At 52.5% G+C, this 21,030-nt stretch overlaps 1 protein-coding gene across 8 annotated transcripts in view; it reads right to left on the bottom strand.

The window, feature by feature from the left end:
- Positions 1-21,030, bottom strand: part of USP20 (ubiquitin specific peptidase 20) — a 38,534-nt gene that overhangs the window by 9,593 nt on the left and 7,911 nt on the right. For 4 of the 8 annotated variants that reach the window (XR_002123524.1, XM_019638208.1, XM_019638161.1 and 1 more), the window contains exons 2-16: positions 15,501-15,610; positions 15,253-15,371; positions 14,237-14,333; positions 11,663-11,716; positions 10,076-10,138; positions 9,599-9,730; positions 8,438-8,534; positions 7,917-7,986; positions 6,407-6,520; positions 5,316-5,394; positions 2,411-2,858; positions 1,977-2,117; positions 1,534-1,649; positions 1,150-1,322; positions 451-545 (exon numbers count right to left, since the gene is read on the bottom strand). Coding sequence is in view for 7 of the 8 variants with exons in the window: in XM_019638208.1 (XP_019493753.1) it covers positions 451-545; positions 1,150-1,322; positions 1,534-1,649; positions 1,977-2,117; positions 2,411-2,858; positions 5,316-5,394; positions 6,407-6,520; positions 7,917-7,986; positions 8,438-8,534; positions 9,599-9,730; positions 10,076-10,138; positions 11,663-11,716; positions 14,237-14,317 (1,663 nt within the window). In the remaining variant the exon portion in view is untranslated. Of the gene's footprint in view, positions 1-450; positions 546-1,149; positions 1,323-1,533; positions 1,650-1,976; positions 2,118-2,410; positions 2,859-5,315; positions 5,395-6,406; positions 6,521-7,916; positions 7,987-8,437; positions 8,535-9,598; positions 9,731-10,075; positions 10,139-11,662; positions 11,717-14,236; positions 14,334-15,252; positions 15,372-15,474; positions 15,611-15,755; positions 15,778-16,992; positions 17,035-21,030 lie in introns of those variants that run through there. The other 4 variants (XM_019638180.1, XM_019638199.1, XM_019638188.1 and 1 more) reach the window with 4 other exon arrangements.

Genomic DNA, 21,030 nt, shown 5'->3' with positions numbered 1-21,030 from the left:
AACAAGAAAGCTTTTCCTTTAACTTCAGGAACAAGAGGAGGTGCCCACACTCACCATCCCTATTCATCATAGTACTGGAAGTCCAGCCCGACTCAACAGACAAACAGGAAAAGGACAGGAATGGGAAATTTCAAAATAGGAAACACTTAACAGCCAAAAGTAAGTGTATTGGCTTTTTGTAAGCCAATATATTTACAAAAAAAAAAAAATGTTCAAGCTCATCAATAATCAAAGAAATGCAAAATTAAAGCACGGTATCATCTTTGTCCACTGAATTGGTAAGAAAAGAAAAGCAGGTGAACCCCTAAGACTACAACGTGGTGGGCTGGGAGAACACGCAGTCCCAAGCCCAGCCTGGCAGGCAGGGGTGGGATGCTGACAGGAAGGCCCAGAAACCTCATACTGTGGGCTGACCCAGAGACCCCACACCGGCCAGCCTGGTCCACTCACCCTTCAGCTCATCAGCAGCAAAGAAGGCAGCAAGGCAGTCTTCCAGGGTGACGACTGGCCCCCAAAACCAGCTGGGGGTACAGGATACCACAAATCTATAGAGACAGAAAGGGGGTGGTGGGAGTGCTGCCAGGGCCTGGGCAAGGGTACGACTTTGGGCTGAGGTCCGCTCCAGCCCAGAGGAAGCTTGGCCTAGTGGGTAAAATGGGCAGAGGTCTGGAGCCAGACATCTGGGACCACCAGCCAGCAGCTTGGTGTCCTTGGGAGAGTGACGTCATCTCTCTGAGTCTCGCCTTCCTCATCTGTAAAGGAGCCCTGATCACACTGGCTGTCCCCTGGGCAGAGTGCAGGTTCCTAAGATCAGGCAGGTAAAGCCGGCATCGTGGCACAGTGGGGGCTACGGAAAGCTGCCCACTGCCCTCCAGCCGCCAACCTCCTTTCTAGCTGCCACTTCGTCACTCCTGTCATTACCTGCCTTCCAATCCAAGGGCCCACCCAATCCAGGCCACCCCAAAGTGGACAGGGACACCCCCACCCCACTTGGCTGACTCCGACACATCCTGCAGCCTCGAGCTCCCTTCGGGACTGCGCCCGCATCCCTGCAAATGCCTGCACTGTGCTGTGTAAGGTGTCGCCTGCTCAGGCTGCAAGTCCAGGTCAGGGTGGTCTTGTGTCTCCAGCGGGCGGAAGGGGGCATACCGTCGGATATACTCCACGATGAAGGCGAGCCAGCCCTGGGTGGCGTAGCTGTCTCCACAGGCGCCTGGCTTGGCTGGCACGTTCTGGTAGATGGCCGAGTGGAGCTTGGCCAGGTCCTCCTTGCCAGGAATGGGCAGCGACAGGTCCTGGAATGTCTCCACTGTAGTGGACACCTGTGGGGTTAAAGGTCAACCTGGGTCGCCACCTTCCAGGGTTCCGCCCTGCCCAGACCAAGCAGAGTCAGCACCCTGAGTCCCAGCCACCGGCTGGCAGGTGTGAGGCACAGGGCAGCGGGTGGAGAACCTGTCCCCCACCCGTAACTGCAGTGAGCTCCACGGAGGCTGCTGAAGGCTGAACGTCCCTCTGCACCCCCAGGGCACTCACCCTGTCACAGGTGAGACACTGCACGAGGCTGAGGATGGAGCCGTCAAAGATGTCTGAGATGACACTGCGGTAGCGCTGCTCCTTCCGCCTCCGGCTGCCAGCACTGGGCACCTGGCCTGGGGGCACAGCACAGGACTGGGCCCAGCCCCCACCGGCCCGCCTGGACCACGGGGCGGGAGCTAGGGCTTGCTTGGCCAGGACACGGGGTCACGTGACTGAGTATGCAATTCACCTCCTGGGGCCTCAGTCATGGCTCTGTAAGATGGGGCTCCCCCACTCATGTCCCCGTGCTGTGAGGAGGGTTCAGGGACAAGCACGCGGCACAGCCCCTGGCAGCGAGTGCTCGAAAATGGCAGCCACAGGCTCGCTTTCCACTCCCAGCCCCAAGCTCCAGCTGGAGACGCCCTGCCGACCGACCGCCCCCGCGACCCGACCCTCCGAACCTTTCTTGAGCACATACGATGGCCCCATCCTCACAGGGCTCGCGCGAGGCGGGCTGCTGGCCAGCTTGGTGTGGCCCTCGTGGTGGTGGACGGGGCTGCAGGGGCGAGAGGCACTGCGCATGTGGGCCTCATTGTCTGGCTCTGGGGACAGAGAGGGGACCATGCTGGGCCAGCGCGGCCAAGCCAGCTCCAGGACCCGGTCGGAAAGAGGACCCGCCAGTACCTCCTAATGGGACCGAGGTCTGGACCCACTGTGTGTCCCCTGTCTGTGCCCACCCCACTCCAGCTTTATTACCTAAGCGAGTCTGGACCCATCTGTTAGCCGGTTTTTCTCCCGGAAGCTGGGTCTCGTGGTAGAAATGCCCCGGAGAGGTGGGAGAACCAAGCGGGCACCTGCATGTCGGTGCTTGGCACTCAACACGGCCATCTGGTACCTGGTGTCCGGCAGGGACTGGTGGATCGCGGTGACGGTGGCTGAGCCTCTGCAGGCTGGTGGTCGAGGGCGGCCATGGCGGTGTCCACATCGGCGTCCTCGTCCACTTGCTCGGAGTTTGTGCGCTGCTGGCCCCAGGAGAACTTGCGGTCCTTCATCCGCTCCTTCTCGGAGATGGCACGGCTGGCCTCTTCTGGGATCAGCAGCTCCGTCTCGGCCTGAGAGCCACCACCACCACGACCCTGCCCGTCACCCTCACCCCGGTCACTGCTTGAGTCGCAGGACAGGAACTCATCCTCAGACGGGCTCCGGTCGCCCTCCCGCTTCTCATCTGTGTCGCTCGAGTCCGAGTCCCGAGCCTCGGTCAGTGCCGCTGTGGCCGCCACCACCGGCTCCTTGAGCTCCTCGTGCAGCTGGTCCATCAGGCAGCGCAGAAACTCCTGGGTGTCCTGGAACCAGGGGCTGTGTCGGCGGGGCTCCCCATGGGGGTGGGGGGATCTGCCCCTCGCTCCCCGCTGCTTCTGCTGACGAGGACGCCGGTCATGTCTCTAGCGGGCCCTACCTGGTGCCATGGGCAGGTGCACGGTCGACCCCTCACAGTGGCCTCATGACAATTCTGTCCTAACCCCGTTCTACTGAGCACACCGAGGCTCAGAGAGGCTGAGGGCCCTCCCAGGTCACACAGCTGTAATGCTGCAGAGCAAGACCCCCAGCAGGTCCATCTGGCTCTGTAGCCCTGCTTCCAACTCGGTGTGGGAGGCAGCGGAGGCATCACATTCAGCCACTAAAGTTACCTTGCTCCCTAGAGGAGGGGACAATGGGGGCAGGAAGGGAGCCCATGGAGGGACAAAGGTGACAATGAAGGTGCGTGTGCTCGCGACAAAGGTGACAATGAAGGTGCGTGTGCTCGCGAGGGCTTGGCTTAGGTCCGCAGGGAGCAATGCCACCCGCAGGCCAGGTGGCCCGCATCCTCCACCCTGCCTCTGGCTGTCCCTGCTCTCCCAGTCCTTCTGCCAGCCCCCGTGCCAGCGCCTTCCCTTGCCGTTGGGACCTGGGGCATGACTACAGGCTCTGGAGGCGGGATCTCGCCTTCCCACAGACCTGCACATGACTCGAAGCTGCCACTTCAGGGCTCAAATTACAGCTGTGACACTTCTGTTCTGACTACTCTATGACTAGGTTACCAGCGCAGCAGGAAGTCAGGGCAGCGAGGCCTCTGGCATAGCCTGCCCACTGGTCCCTGCCAAGAGCGGCACACACAGGGGGTGCTTTAAAAGGCCTGAAGATGCTGCCGGCCTCCGACAGCTGTGGGGGCACTGGGTGTCAAGCTGGGCCACTGAATTCAAAGTCCAGTTGGGCCCCTCACAGTCCCCACCTCAGCCCCATTCCTGACCCACACGAGGCGGGCGGGCGTCATGCAGCGGCCAGCCCCAGCCATGCAGCCGAGCCTCATATCACATACGGGGCGAGGGGCCTCGCTCTCTCCATCCTAGCAAAGGGGAAGGGGGCTCTGGGTGCGTGTCCTTAGGCCAAGTGCCAAACTCGGAGATCAAAGAAATGAACCACTAGCTTATCTGGCATCGGGGGGGGGGGGGGGGGAGAACACATGTGTCCTGTGTCGGGGGCTCTGGAAGTTTCTTTTAAGAAACAGGCCGTCGACACGCCATCTACTTTTCTTTCTGGCTCATCCTCTTAACAAAAGTACTCTGTGCTCGTTGCTAAAATCTCACGCCATGTGGAAGCGTGACAGCGTCCTCCGGCTTCAGACTCAGGAACATCCTCTGCTGACGTCCAAGCGCCAGAGAAAGGGATGTTTCTGGAGTCCGGTGGATGTGAGGCAGCAGCCGAGTGGCCCTGCTCCACGGCGTCCTCACTGGGAGCCCAAGGGCCAGCGAGACCCCTCGTCAAGACTGAGGGTAGCACCGCAGGGAGGGACGGAACAGCTCGGCTAGGCCTGAATCCCCTCCCTGCCGCTATGTGCTGTGTGACCTGAAAGAGATGTAGACCCTCTCTGAGCCTCAGCTCTTTACCTGTAGCATGCGGGTGATGACAGGGCACTTTAAGAGAGTTGTGTGACTATAAACAGGGCTGTACCTATGTGGCTGGTAGTGGCCACTTAATAAACAGTGCATTTTTGCCACTGTGTGGACATTATTACTCTCCCAAAACGGTGGTGTTTGGGTAGTGCCAGGCTTCTTGGTCAGGAGCCTGGCATTCAGCTGATGGAGAATGTGGGCAGAGAAACACCCAGCAGCCCTCATCCCAGGAAGGGGTGGGAGGCAGGGTGATGGGGGCTGAAGGCATCCCTCACGTGACCACTGCTCTGTTCCTGGTCCCCACGTCCAGGCAGCACAAACAGAGACCTAGCTATGTGACAGCCCAGGGCAGGGACCTGGACCATGATTAGCTTGGCTTGCGACTGAGGTATATATGTGGCTGCACACTGCTTCGTCTTGGTCTCATGATTTTGTGCAATAGAAGACACTGGTTTCAAAGGGGTTCTCTAGATTTACAAAACTTGTAAACAAATGTTTACTTTAATAAAAGTGAAAAATTCTGCCTGTAGTTTGGAAAATGAGAAACCACATGCTGTTTTCAATGCAGTGCCGAGGCACACAGACTCTGGAGTTAGACCACCTGAGGTCAGATTTCCCCTCTGTCATGTACCAGCCATGTGACCTGGGCAAGAGACTTGGCCCTCGGAGTCTCCCCATCTGTCAAGTGGGGAGAACACCAGCAGGTTGCTAGGAGGCTCCACTGTCCTCATTTGTAAAGGACTCAGGCAGCGAGCGGACCCGCCTCACCACACTTAGGAGCTGCTGCCACTGTCCACGTGGGCCTTGGCTTCAGAGCCAGGCCTGGTGGGCAATGACCCTGGGCGGCCCCTGGGCAGCTCGGATGCCTACCTGCTGGGCATAGCCTCGGAACATCGGGTTGACCAACTTGATCCCATGGGACAGGCTGGTGGGAACCACGTAGCTTGGGCTGTAGGAAGACAGACCCATTAGTGCAGGTCGCCTGCTCTGAGCTCAGTCCCATGAGGCTGGCAGCAGCCAGCCAGTAGGGCAGGATCAGACTCAGCGAGGTGCCTACCACACCTGCGGGAGGTGCCAACCTGGCCACGAGCCCCAGGAGGCTTGCACATCTCTACAGTCAGGAGGAAAATGTCAAGTCATGGCTCACCTACACCAAGGGCTCTTGACTGGGGTGGCGGCATTTCCCGCTAGCCCATGACAAGCCTATTTTAAAACTGTTTTCATCCTAAAACATTTATTGTAGTTTTTCTGATTTCAAAAGTAATACATGTTCATTATTGAAAAATCTAAAATTTCAGAAAAGCCCAACAAAGAAACATCACCACTAAGAGCACCACCCAAAGATAACCACCATTAAGATTTCTAGATTTTTCCATGAAAATACAGACACATTTACAAAATTACATAGAGATATACACGGAGCAAACTCGGCTTCTTACACAATGGGAACTGCATTGCATCATACTGCTGTATAATCTGTTTCTACACTGAATATGTTTCTATGCCCTCATTTTAAATTATTCCCAATTTTGACTTTTTCTGGAGAAACAGGTCTAATCCAAGTTTCTGGTCTTTAAGTTCATTTCACACCGAGCTAAAGGGCCAGCCAGCACTTATGAGATTCCTTCTTATGTGCACACTTGTGGCTGTGACCTAGGAACTGGTCACGACACGTGTCTGGGCCTTGGCACACATCTGCAAAGTGGCTGCTGGCCCAGATCAATGCCAGGTTCAAATTCTAGCTCCACCTCTCATAAGCTGTGTGACCTTGAGCAAGATACTTAAATCTCTCTGAACCTCAGTTGCCCTAATTTGTAAAATAGGGCTGGCTATGAACTTCACCTCGCAGGGTAGCCGTAAGCATTACGGGGGAAGTAACGCAAGTAGGGCAAGTGCCTGATAAGGGGCTGAGCGGAAACCCACGTCCCACACACCTGCCCGAGTCAGGGGCTGTCACTCACCGTTTCCTGTGCCAGACCTCAGAGACCAGCCTCTGGTAACTCTTGCACAGGGCTGGCTTCTTGTCTGTGCGCACCAGGCCTCCACACTCCAAGAAGAACTGGGTCAGCGGAGGGCTGGGGGACCGGGGCCGTGAGCCAGGACAGGAGAGAAGAAAACAAGAGGAACATGGCATCGTTTAGAGAGCTGGGTGGAGAAGCGAAGGCTTTTTCTGTGGCAAAGTGCTTGTGGGGGGACGTACTGTAGCCCCCTGGAGCCAGAAATGCCTGCAGACTACTAGGATCCCACATGTTATGGATGAATTGTGTCCCCCCAAATATATATATTGGAGTCCTAACCCCCATACCTCAGACTGTGACAGTATTTGGAGACATGGTCTTTAAAGAGGGGATTGAGTTAAACAAGGCCATCAGGGTGGTCTCTAATCCGATATGACTGGTGTCCTTATAAAAACAGGAAAATCGGACACAAACATGCACAGAGGGAAGATGGCGTGAAAACACAGGAAAAGGGGGCCATCTATAAGCCAAACAGAGAGGCCTCTGAAGAAACCACCTTGATCTTGGACTTCCAGCCTCAGGACTGAGAGAGAATAAATGTCTGTTGTTTAAGCCACCTGGTCTGTGGTCCTGTCATGGTGGCCACAGGAAACTAACGCAGCCCCTTCCTCTCCCAGGTCAGCTGAGTTCCCCCTTTAGGGCCGGTGGGGTCAGGGGCCGGCTGTTACGTGAATGAGACAGGAGCCAGCCCCCACCCCCCCTGCCATCCCACTCTGCGGAAACCCTCCCAGCCTGAAAGCATCTCCCTCACTCCCAATTTCCTTATAGTTTTAAAACTTATCACATTACACAAGAAATAGACACTCATTGTAGAAAAACCAGAAAATACAGCTAAGTAAACAATAATAATCGACCTTAATCCTACCACGTGAAGATGGCTACTCTAGACACTTGAGGGCACATCCTTCCAGACTTTCCTGTGTGTCATATGCCCTCCCTCCCTCACACATACACACACTGAATCCCTCCAGGTGACGCACCTGTGCGCCGGGCATAGGAGGTGCCCCTGCCTCGTGGCGTTGACGGCCCCTCCTAGATAATGGCCCCACCCCTTTGTATGGGATTACACCACACACCGCTCTACAACCTCCTTTCCGCCGACCACATTCTGAACCCCGTCCCACTTCAATCGCACTCCGCCACTCCGCTGTCTCCTGCAGCGTTGTGAGGCTGGCCTCCAGTGAACTGCACTCTGCGGCCTTCCCATGGTCACGTGAACAATAAGCATCCTTGCATAGACAACTCTGTCCGCACCTCTGTTATCCCCTTAGGGTGAACTCCGATAGGAGTTTGCTGGGTCAGAGGGCACATGTTTTTAGGGGTTTTGACTTGTATCCCTATACACGTGTATTAGGGCAACACGTGTGTCACAGCCCAGGGGGCTGCTGCTGCTGCTTCCAGGCCGCCGGGGACAGCTCCTGGCCCCCGTCGTCAGGATGAGGTGACAACCTACCAATTGGACAGGGCCTGCAGGGCAGCGTTCATGTAGCAGGAGTTCCCGAGGTTCTTCATGCCCGTGAGACCTAGGAGACCAGCACACATAGGGGTGGGGAGGTGAGTGCCCTGCCCCAGCCAGGGACCCTCACAGGTCACACCCGGAGGGGAGCTGTGGCTCCGGAGCCCCAGGACCCAATCAGAGGAGGATACGGGCGGCTGCTGGTCCACCCCCGAGATCTGCCAATACGTTAATGTGGTTCCCGTTCACACAGTTACAGTCACCTGAGTGGACGAAACAGGACAACTGTGGCCTCCACACCTGCCCGGCCCGCTGTCTGCACTGTACAGGCGAGGGTCCGGTGCAGAGGGGCCAGCTGGCCCGGGGTCACATGGCCGAGACCGGGGAGGGCTCGGCTGGGTGGTCAGTACCCCCAGGGAAGCCACCACAATATGTGGGCCATCTGTCATGCCGCCCAGTGCCCAGGACACCCGGAGCTTCCCGCCCAGTGCTGAGGCCACTGTTCCAGGGGCTGTCACCTCGAGGTTTCAGGTCATCGTCCTCGGACTCAGACTCTCCTTCATCGGCCACAGCAATAGGGACAGCTTTTAGAGGGTGGTAGCGCAGCGGAGAGTCCTGCATTCAAGACCCAGAATGAGGAAAAGGGGGGAGGGTGGGGGCGAAGGCCCACGTGCCTCCTGGGGGAAGGGGACCCAGCCGCCCTGCCCTGAGCCTGCTCCGAGTCAGCCCGTCTGAGCAGAGGACAGTGTGGAAAGAGCTGGCATTGGCAGCCTCGCCCTGGGAACTTGCATCTTATTTACAATAATGAATAACTATTTATTGTATTTATTATAAAGTTGGGGAAAAAATAGAAACAAACAATAACAACATGCAATCCAACCTTCCTGAGACAACCACTGTTAACCGCCTTATGTATCTGTACAGATTTTTTTCCCCTCCTCCCTCTGTACAGATTTTTAACTAGCAATATACACACACCCCAAAAAACCGGGTATTTTATTGTTTTATAGATTTTTTTGAAAAAAATCACAAACATCTACCATGTCCGCGAATGTATTCCAGAAACACTATCAAGCACCTATTACGTCACGGTCACTGATAGATACAATGCACACACGCCGGTGCCTCCCTGGAGCGCCCACTCCGCAGGCCAATCCGACAGCTGGCTTACTGACCACCACCGGACGCTGGGCCCCCGTGCATGGGCTCCCTGAGCCCGCCACCTTCAAGAGCTGCACAGGAAACCACTACTGCCCAGGTGGCTTCCAGGCGTTTCCCATGGAGCAGGGTGCTGCACTGACGTCTCATGAGTCCCTTGGGATCCGTTTTAGATCTGGGGTTGCCAGGGGCTTTCCGTAGGCCTGGAAGCCTCTGCACTGGCCCCCCAGCCCGGGCTCACCCAAGCCCCGCATTTACACAGGCCCCCCACAGCCTGCGAGCTCCCTGGGGCAGGCCCTACTTCCAGTCACCTCTGCTTCCTCATCGCCCCACTGGGGCCTTGGCACATAGCTGGCGCTCAGCGAGCATGTGCTGACATGAGCTCCTCGAGTCACATGGGAATGGTGACCAGGAACAGATGCCGTCCGGGACCCACTTACTCGTGCTCCATTGATGCTTGGGTCACACTGTCCCACCCTCAGCACATCACCAACCAAACTGACCCTGCTGCACCTCCTTACCTGCTCGGAGAACTTGGGTGAGCAGCCTGGCAGGTGAGTCACCAGCCGCTGCTCCGGGAACACCTCCTTCTCACAGGCGTAACACCACACCCGGAAGGTGGTCAGGTTCACGGTCAGGTGGTGCTTTTTCACCTAAATGACAAGATCCAAAATGAAGGCAAGGGTACGCTGGCCTGACAGGCACCCCAAGCCTGCATCGGGGCGCCCCAGGCCTCAGGCCTCAGTAAAAGGCCCTGCCAGGACACAGGCCTGGAGCCCAGAATCGGCTCACCCTCCAGCCAGGAATGCCAAGGGCTGCCATGGGTCAAACACACACACGTGCCAAGGGCTTGCCCCTGCATTAGCTCTGGCTTTTTTGCCAGGATTATTCCCATTCTGTAGACAAGCCACTGAGGCCCAGAGCGGATAGACGGAGCTGGGAGGCAGCTGGAGTGGGGTTTGGACTCTGGGCTGACTGCTCCCGGCCACCAAGCTCACCTGCGCGTGAGTGGTGCTGTGGTCGGCAAAGGACTCTCCGCAGCCAACATAGGGGCAGGCCACCTGGGGAGAGGGGAGGAGAGTGGGTTCGGGCTGGCCAAGAGGACGGTGCCAGCAGAGTGTCCCCCATCTCCACCCACAGGGCCCACAAGGGATCAAGGTCCTGCCACCCTGCAAGAATACAGATTTACACCCCTGAAGTTCGCCCATAAAAGCTGCCCCTGCCCTGGGTTACTGCTCTCCTGTGAAAAGACCAGGTAGGGCCACAGCTAGACCTGGGCAAAGCCGAGGCCTAGCTGCTTGGCCCAGACCCTCCCCGCCTCCACGGGCCCCTTTTTCACCAGCTTCCTGCTGGGTCAGTTACTAGGACCCATATTTTGGTGGGTGAGCCTGGGTCTCACAGCCATTTTCAACTAGGAGAAGCTGAATGGGCACAGGCAGTGGGGCGTGATGCTGACCAGTGCCCCACAGGGGCCGCGTGGCCCTGGGGACCCTGCCTTTAGCCTGGAACTCCCCTATCCCAAACCTACCCATCCGCCCAGGCCCAGCTCAGATGTGTCTCCGCTGGGAGCTCTACCCCAGCAACCCGCCTGCCTCTTCACTGGATGGAGCACTGGAGCCCCTTCCCGGGGACCAGCTCTGCACGGGCTGGGGAGGGCCTTCAGAGTCGCAGAGGACCGTCATTTTCTGCATGAGGTGCCTGTATCTGTCTCTCTGGGAATTGTGGGACCACGCCCCACACTTCTTGCTGTCCCCCTGGGGGCCCTGACAGTGTCTTGCAATCTCCTTTATACTGAGCGTTAGGCCCAAAAGGATGAGGCCAGAGTCCCCTGGGGGGCCCCTGTGTCTTCTGCAAAGACAGACTTGAATGGTGATGTCTTCACCCCCTCAGGCTGTCCTTTTTGCTTCTATTTATGTTTATTTTAAAAGAAATTTTCAGCAACAATCTTTTTAGTATGATTATAAAATGCAATAAATACATAACGGTACTTGTAGAAAATTTGGAAAACACTACCAAATTGCAGAGAAAAAAATGGAAATCACCCATAATTCCACCACCCACTGACAACTGCCATGTGTTGACATATCTGCTACTCTTTTAAATAAACAATAACTATGAAAACACGATCAGATTTTCCTGGATACTGTCTAGGGGCCACACACCCTGGGAAGCCCACACAGGCATTCGTCAAATTCTACCCCAACCCAAGAGGCGGGCCTGTCGTCAGTGCTGTGGCGCCTCCTTCCCAGGTGGGAAACGACGCCCAGGCAGCTCCTAACCGCGCCAGGGCTCAGAGCCACGGGCCTGCCGCCAGGCTCACACACACATGCGTGTCGAGAACGCTCCTGCTCTGCAGGTGGGACCATCTAGTCCCGCCTTCTCCGCCCTGCTTTTCACTCTTGTCATGTTCAGTGGCTGCCAAGGCAGCCAGCCCAGGAACTCGCTGGATCTGGAACCCTTCTGGCTTGGGAACCTCGCCTGAGGCATCCCTGTCCCCCGGCTGGCAGTGCCCAGAGGGGACGGATGGTCCCAATGCAGAGTCTACCCCGCACGCCACGCCCCCAGCAGCTGCCAGGGTCCCTTACCTGGAGACAGGCCCACAGGTTCGGTCCAGTAACACCACACGACTGACAGGTTCCCTGTGTGGGGAGGTGAGAGAGCAAGAGCCACGTGAGAGCAGCCCGTGGGGGGCGCACGCGGAGCCCCGGCTGCTCCAGCCTGGAGGGGCCACACACCTGCCTCCGCTGACACACGTGCACCCTGAATGCCTCGGCTTAAGGCTTTGTTTGCCTCAGAAAGGCCCTCACCAGCCCACCCGTCTAAATTCAGTTCCCCCAGGGACACTGTACATTTCATTGTTTGAATTTTGTTTTATGTGCCTGCAAAAACATTTTCAATAAAACCATTTGAAACTTACACCCCTCAACATGCTCTCTCATCACACCTTCTACCCTTCCTTTGTGGCACTATTTATTTAAGGCTCTCTCCCCATCTAGACTCTGGGCTCTTTGAGACTGATGCGCTACCTACTGCGCTAATGAAGCACCTGACTCTGGGCTCTATGAAAGGAGTGGTCGGTTTTATCTACTCCTGTGACTTGACAGGGCCTGGTACAAATTAGGAGATCAATACATTTGTTGACCGCAGAAAACACCCAGATTACTGGGGGTCTGGGTGACAGAGTCTGCTTCTCGTCTACTGACATCTCGCCTTCTTGCTTCAACAGCAGAACACATGAATTTTGGCTGAGCACTTACTTGGCCAGCCAGCTGGAGACCGTTCCTCGGCCCCCACTGTGACCACGGAGCTCAGTTCTACTCAGTGGGACCACAGTGAAAGCGACATGTGCCACTTCTGAGCTGTGCACTACGCTTCCTCTTTCTCTTCTTTCCAGTGCCTGGAATGTGGATGTGATGGCAGGAACTGAAGCAACCACTTTGGACTTGGAGATGGAAGCCATGTGTTGAGAATGGCAAAGCTACCCTATCGGTTCTACAAAATAACTATTTCGGGCACAATTTAAGTTGTGGTAACAAAGAGACTCTAAAATACAGTGACCTAAATGAGATAGCTTACTTTTCTTCCTTGTGAGCTACCTGTCCACATGCGTGGCCCTTCTGGTTATTTTAAAACAATGTTGGCTTCATTTTGTAGATTTCTGGATGCTTAGAGGAGTGCTGAAAACACGATCTCGGAAAAGCAGGCCTGAGACCGCGCCAACGTTCCTGGTTTCCACTGCAGAAGCACTAACCCTTCCAAGAGGCTGCCACCTCCCAGACACATATTCCCATGTCTCAGGTTCCCCTATTCCCACCTCCTCTGGAGGGAAAATCCTCTTGTCTGTCTCAGTTATTCCTCTGTGCAGACGCAGAAAGAAACCCCACATTAGACATGCAAATGTGCCAGGGCCTTCCTCTGCTCCCCCTCCAGGCCACACAAAGAAGTGCAACTACATTAAAAGAAGCCACAGGTACTTGAAAGGACTGATCCCTCATACAGGCCCAGTCTACACCAGCTCAGGCCAAGGCCACCCAGGACCTGCCGGTGGTGCAGGGAGGCTGCAGGCCGGGCATTAGGTGCCTGGAAGGAAGAACAGACAGTAGGAATCTCACACAATGACCCCACTTCTGGGCATGTATCCTGGACAGGGCTCTGCCCATGTGACAATGACATTTCTACGAGGCCATTCATCGCAACATCGTTTGTTTTGTCAGGAGGTGGCAAAGAGCCCAGGTCTCTACCCACAGAGGGTCAGTTCTGGAGTCCGCATGATGAAATAAGACACAACCTCAAGACAAACAACGAGAAAGCTGTCCCTACGGACCAATGTCTAAAGGGCTCCCACTTATATTGTCATGTGAATAACACAGGTCACCAAAGTGTCTCCAGGATGCTATCTTTATGTAATAAAGGGGAAAAGGGAAAACAAGCATATTTGCATATATCTGCATAAAGAAACTTTGAAAAGATACAAAAAATACTAATGTAACTGGTTACCTGAGGGTGGGGCTGGGAGGAAGAGCAGGGGCAGGAGGGAGACTTTTTGACACTGATATTCTTTTTTTTTTTTTTAGCTGAGCCATCCTGCCACCTGTTGGCAGCTCAGCGGCTGCTCAGCTCGGGCTGGACTCGAACCGCTGTTGCTTAGAGCTCAAACCCTTGAGCGAGCTCTTAACCAACTGAGCCACTCGGCCGGCCCTTGACATTGATATTCTTATAGTCTTTCATTTTTGAACCATGGGAAAGTGTTACCTATTCAAAAAATTTTAATTTAACAAAGAAAGACGATGACACACCCTCCCTACTCAGAGAGGCCCCCTTTCTTGCCTCGGGGCTCCCAGAGGGCTCCTCAGGCCAGGTGGGTATAAAGACGCCCTCGGAGTCTCCAAGCCTGATGCCTTCCCTGTCTTGGAAAGTCTTTGCGCCCCGGCCCAACAGCTAATGACAGAGCAGCAGCGGCTCCCAGATGGCCTGGTCTAAATGATAATCGATGGCTCTCAGGGCACAGCTCCCAAATAGACGCCAGCTCTTCCATTTGCACAAAAGGATAAGCAAAGGCTGTCGGGAGCCAGCGCTTCCGCCGCTGCAGAAACGTTGGCACCCCACCAACGCAGAGGCCTGGAGTGTGGGCCACTGCCCCATGAAGTCTGACCCTTTACCTTAGATTTGAGCAGCAAGTCGTCTTTGGTCACCTCGCCTATAGAGTCAAGGTGGGGGCAAAGGTCCCTGGAGTCCCCCATCCTGGCCCAGGCTCACCTACAGGGAGACACAAGGAGTCCTAGGTTGGCGATGGCCAACAGGAGGCAGGGAGGTGAGGGGTGAAGGGCATGCCCCGGGTCTCGGTGGGCGGTTCCGAGCAGGGTGAGGAGGCAGCTGCGTAACTTCCCTCAGCCTCGCTCTGCTTGGCTAGGACCTGAGGAGGAAGGAGACACCAACCCCAGTGGGGTGCTCAGAGGGCTCACAGCGGGTGTGTGGGCCTGGTGAGGTCTGAATAAGCTCTGTGGGTGGTACCATTGCCCCTGTGTGGCTGTGATGCTCTACTACAGAAGGACAGACCAAAGGCGCGCCACAGCGGGGAACTCGGTAAGGGGTACCTGGGACCTCCCGGGACTCTTTTGGCAACTTCCTGTGAACTAGAATTATTTCAAAAGAAAATGTTTAAAAACAAATAACTGAATAAATGCTTCCGCCACCCAATATTTTAGTAGAAATCACACCCAGGAATTTGACTGCTGATTCTCTAGTTCTAAAATGTTGCCCCAAACTGTCCAAACCAACCAAAGACGTAACTGGAGCCCAGAGTGGCTTAATGAAAAGAAGGGGCTGTGTGTGCATTGGAGCGGGTGGACCCCAGGCCCCTCCTGCGAGCCACCTCTCCGCCCCAAATGGCCAGCCTGGCATTGGGAGGCCCAGACTCCCAGCCAGAACAGGCGTTACTGGTGCGGATTAGATACTAAGCACCTGACGAAGTGCTTTCCATGCATAATTTAATAGAAAACTTCCCCAGTGACTTGGGGGCAACTGTGATTAGCCCCGTTTTACGGTGTAGGTAAGGGGTTCCTTCCTGTCTCAGGCCTCAGAAGAGCTAGAGCTAAAGCTGAAACCCAAGTCCCCGCTCACGGGAAATGTAAACAATGCCAAAGTCAACTGAACTGTGTGATGCATTCCCACGTACCCATCACCTAGCTTCCACAATTCGCAATTCATGGCCACCCCGGCTTCACCTCAACCTCCCACTTCCATTTCTCTGCAGCAAGTCCCAGGTATCACATCATTTCATCTGTGTAAATTTTTCTAAAAGGATTTCAAAAGAGAAAAAAAAAAGCATAACCACGATTCTATTATTTCACCTAAAAAGAAAAACCCATACTTCCTAAGTCAGGGCCTAAGGGCTAACCTGCGTGGGAGAGGCTGTGGGCCTACCTCTGTGGACAGCGACACCCCCAGGAAGCAACCAACATCTGCATTCTCCGAGGCAGCGGGCAGGGTGGGCCACGGCGGGCAGGAGTGCGTGCAGGCCTCTGGCAGGGAACCTGGGGGAACAGACCAGTGCACTTCATGTAGTTCCGTTGTTTAAAAATCACTCTTGGGGCGGCCAAGTGGCTCAGTCAGAGCATGTGCTCTTAACAACAAGGTTGCCGGTTCGATTCCTGCATGGGATGGTGGGCTGCGTCTTACCCCCACTCCCCCCACCGCAACGGACCAGGCTTGGAGCTGAGCTGCATCCTCCACAACTATTGGGTTGTCGGAAAAGTCATGATGCACGTTTGCAACAGATGGCACTAGTTCATTTTTGGAAGTACTAGAGTCATTTGCATCTATGTTATTCCTATGTCATTTGACAGCTGACAGTTCTAGCTTCATTCTAAAAAACAATTGAGCGATTTGGTTGATTGGAGATTTTACAACAAGTTGAAGATGGAAGACCAAACTGCATTTTTGCCATATTTTACTGTTTTACTTCCATAAAGGGAAGAACGCACATCAAGCTTGTGAAAAGTTGCATAAAGTTTACGGTGACAATGTTCTACAAGAACGTCAGTGCCAACGATGGTTCACAAAATTCCGTGCTGGTGATTCTGATCTCAACGACGCTCCTCAGTCAGGGAGGCCCACTGAGGTTGATGACAACAAAATAAAGGCATTGATCGAGTCAAACCCACGTTACATGACACGAGAATTTGCAGAAACATTGAACATCCATCATTCAAGCATTCACAACCACCTGAAGAAGGTGGGATACGTAAGCAAGCTTGATATTTGGGTTCCGCATGAACTCAAAGAAGTTCATTTGATGGCATGTATAAACATCTGTAATATGCTCATTAAACATGAGGAAAATGCTCTTTTTTGTTTGTTTGTTTGTTTGTTTGTTTATTTGTTAAGCTGAGCCATCCTGCTACCCGTTGGCAGCTCAGCGGCTGCTCAGCTCGGGCTGGGAATCGAACTGCTGTTGCTCAGAGCTCAAACTCTTGAGCGAGCTCTTCACCAACTGAGCCACTCGGCCGGCCCGAAAATGCTCTTTTTGAAGCGACTGATAACTGGTGACCAGAAATGGATTGTTTACAACAATGTGGTGTGCAAATGGTCTTGGTCCCGATGTGATAACTTGCCTTAAATGACATAGAAAGCAGACATTCATCAGAGGAACGTTATGCTCTCAGTGTGGTGGGATTTTTAAGGTGTCATGTTTTTCGAGCTCCTACCAAGGAACCAAACAATCAATTCGAATGTGTACTGTTGGCCATTGGACAGTTTGAATGAATCCATCATCCAGAAACGTCCAGAGTTTGATAATTGTAAAGGAGTTGTGTTTCACCACGACAACGTGAAACCACACACACGTTTGATTACCCGTCAAAAATTATTGGCGCTTGGATGGGGTGTGTTGCCACACCCACCATACTCGCCTGACCTTGCGCCGTCAGACTTCCACTTGTTTCGCTCTCTTCAAAACTTCTTGTGTGGTATAACGTTCAATTCAGATGAGGCTGTAAATCAGCACCTTGTTCATTTTTTCACCGATAAAGACAGGTCCTTCTATGAACGAGGAATTATGAAGCTCACTGAAAGATGGCAAAAGGATATTGAACAAAACAGGCAACATATTATTGATTTTTGTTCTTTATATATATATATGACCTTTGAAAAACATAGACAAAATACGTCATGACTTTTCCGACACCCCAATAGATTGAAAGACAACAACTTGACTTGGAGCTGATGGGTCCTGGAAAAACACACTGTTTTCCTTCCCCAATAAAATCTTAAAAAAAAAAAAAAGCACTCTTAACACCGACCCTGCACTAGTCGCTGCTGGGCATTACCTTTGTGGTCTCTGAGAGCGGAGGCCTCCGAGGGTCTGTAGGAGAGGGCCACAGGGCCTCCAACTACCGCTCCCTGTGGCTGCCACAGTCCCTCTCAAGAGAAGGCTCAGCCCCTTCCGCACATGCCACTGGGGCCCTCAGATCATCCTTTGAACCTCCCAAGGGCCTTTGTGCTGCTCAGAACCCCGACCCCCAAGTGCTCAGCAACCCCGAGCTACAGGCACAACCGGGGTCATCCACATGTCGCTCGTTCCCCGCCTTCCTCAGTGGGCCACAGTCTCCCAGATGTGGGCAGTTCAAAGAGGGAGAGGCAGTTAGAGGCTAACATTTAAAATGGTCACATGACAATGACAGGGTTGAAGGTTCTAAATTCCAAGCCTCCTCACTTGAGGCCAGATTTTTAGTTTTTTCATCGTTTGCACTGAGGTCAAGTGCATTGGATGGCTGCTAGTCCCACGCTATTTTGAGCTGCAGTGTATGCGTGTTTAGTGTCTTTGGAATGTGCCCTGTCTCCCCAGCTACACGGCGAAGCCAGGCTGTAAGCCTGATGCCCAGTGCCACGCACAGTGCCCAGGACAAGGATGACAGTGATAGGCCCACTCTCAATTCACACGGGCAATCAGGCTACTTAAATTCCTGCAACTTCAGATAGAAAAAAACACAATAAAAAAATAAAAAGCCCAGTGGCTAACAACCCTATATGTACTCTCACTGTTTTACAGATGAAGAAACAGAACTGGAGCCTAAGTAACTAAGAAACATGGCCAGGGTCAGTCCTCAGCTAGTGAGTCGTGGCTGGGGACCTGATCAGATCTGTCTGCTACACAGCCTTGCTTTACATCAGAGGTCGGCAAACTTTATATATACTGTACAAAGATATACATATGTTTTAAATCTTAGCTCAAGGGCCCTACAAAATCCCCTTGGCCTACTGCCAGTTTGCTGACCTCTGTTCTAAATCTCTGTGCTCCAAAAAAAGCCCAGACCACTGGCCTTCCACATCCCACTGCACACAAATCACTGCCAGCTTAAATTAGGCAAATAGCAAAGAATAGTCAAGAAGGTTAACTTGGCTACAGATTTTTTTCTAAGTAAGTAATCAAGGGTGTGTGCACTGTAGCACTGTTTATAATGGAGGGAAACTGGATGCAATCTAAGTGAACGACAATAGGCAACTGGATAATGACAGTCACACACTGCTACACTACACAGCCATTAAAAACGATGAACAGTGACTCTTCCTATCCATGAAGTTAAATTAGATCTAAATAAACAGAGAGATATACTATGTTCATGGATTAGCACACTCAAAATTGTTGAGATGTCCATTCTCCCCAAATTGATCTTTAGAGTCAGTGCAATCTCAATCAGCATCCCAGCAGACTTTTTTGTAGAAACTGTCAAGCTGCTTCTAAAATTTATATGGAAGGCCTGCCGAGTGGCGCGTTGGTTAAGAGTTGGCTTGGGACGTCAGCTCTGAGCAGCAGGGCCCCGGTTCGGATCGTACATGAGGTCCAGTGACGCTGCACCCTCTACAGCTAAGATGGTGAACAACAGCTCAACCTGGAGCTGGGCTGCTGTGAGTCTCAACAGCATAGGCTGCAGCCCCTGCTGCAGTGGGCTGCCATGAGTTACTGTGAGTGGCTGGCAGCCAGCATGAGCTGCCGTGAGCCACTGTGAGCAGCCGTCCAATGGCTGGTGAGCGACTGCCTCACCCAGGAAGAGCACATTGATAATGCCAACACGGGCCAGTGAAGCAACATCCTCCACAACTAGACTGAAGAACAAAAGGACAGCAACTGTCTGTTCCCCTCCCCCAAGTCCCCAATAAAATCTTAATAAATAAATAAAAGAAAATTTTATATGGAAATTAAAAGACCTAAAATAGCCAAAACAATTTTCAAAATGAACAAAGTTGGAAGACTTACACCATATTACTTAAGGCTCTCTAAAAAGCTACAGCAATCAAGTTAGTGTGGCATGGGCTCAAACACAGACATATGGCTCAAAAAAAACAGAAGAGAGTCTAGAATTAGACCTGTGGTCAGTTGATTTCCAACAAAAGTACTGATATAATTCAATGGGCAAAACACAGTCTTTTCAACAATGATATCCATATGGCAAAAAAAATGAACTTTAACCCTCATCTCGTATCATACACAAAAATTCATTAGAAATGGATCACAGACTTTATGTATTGGGTCTTCGGAAAAGTCATGACGCACGTTTGCAACAGATGGCACTAGTTCATATTTGGAAGTACCAGAGTCATTCGCATCTATGTTATTGCTATGTCATTTCACAGCTGACAGTTCTAGCGTCATTCTAAAAAAAAAATTGAGCAATTAGGTTGACAAGTTGAAGATGGAAGATCAAAGAGTGCATTTTTGCCATATTTTACTGTTTTACTCCCATAAAGGGAAGAAAGTGCATCAAGCTTGTGAAAGTTGCATAAAGTTTATGGTGACAATGCTCTACAAGAACATCAGTGCCAACAATGGTTCACGAAATTCTGCGCTGGTGATTCTGATCTCAACGACGCTCCTCAGTCAGGGAGGCCTACCAAGGTTGATGACGACAAAATAAAGGCATTGATCAAGTCAAACCCACATTACACAACACGAGAGATTGCAGAAACAGTGAAGTGTTCATAACCATCTGAAGAAGCTAGGATACGTAAGCAAGCTCGATATTTGGGTTCCGCATAAATACAAAGAAGTTCATTTGACGGCGCGTATAAACATCTGCAATATGCTCATTAAACGTGAGGAAAACGATCCTTTTTTGAAGCGACCGATAACTGGTGATGAGAAGTGGATTGTTTACAACAATGTGGTGCCCAAACGGTCTTGGTCCCGACGTGATGATTAACCTCAAATGACATTGAAAGAAGACATTCATCAGAGGAAGGTTATGCTCTCAGTGTGGTGGGATTTTTAAGGTGTCGTGTTTTTCAAGCTCCTACCAAGGAACCAAACAATCAATTTGAATGTGTACTGTCAGCAACTGGACAGTTTGAATGAATCCATCATCCAGAAACGTCCAGAGCTTAATTGTAAAGGAGTTGTGTTCCATCGCAACAATGCGAGACCACACACAAGCTTGATCACCTGTCAAAAATTATTGGAGCTTGGATGGGATGTGTTGCCACACCCGCCATTCTTGCCTGACCTTGCGCTGTCAGACTTCCACTTATTTCTCTCCAAAACTCCTTGCGTGGTATTAATGTTCAATTCAGATAAGGCTGTAAATCAGCACCTTGTTCAGTTTTTCACAAATAAAGATAGGTCCTTCTATGAAAGGAATTATGAAGCTCACTGAAAGATGGCAAAAGGTTATGGAACAAAACAGGCAATATATCCTTGATTGATCTTTGTTCTTTATATAAATAAATGACCTTTGAAAAACATAGACAAAATACATCATGACTTTTCTGAAGACCCAATAACTGATGGTCAATAGAAGGTTTAAAAGGTTTTCCCTTTCTTCTTTTCCAAGGTTCTCGAAGAATTTGGTTGTTCTAAAATACATTGCTTTCCAGTTTGCTTTCTCATCTTGAAACTGATGACATTTTTCCTCTTAATTCTTTGGATCGTGCTTCCAATTCATTTCCATTTGCTCGTGGC

The sequence above is a fragment of the Hipposideros armiger genome, unplaced genomic scaffold, assembly GCF_001890085.2.
Source record: "Hipposideros armiger isolate ML-2016 unplaced genomic scaffold, ASM189008v1 scaffold_3, whole genome shotgun sequence".
Lineage (NCBI taxonomy): Eukaryota > Metazoa > Chordata > Mammalia > Chiroptera > Hipposideridae > Hipposideros > Hipposideros armiger.
The sequence above is the reverse complement of the archived record's forward strand: the minus strand, read 5'-3'. Positions and strand labels throughout refer to the sequence as shown.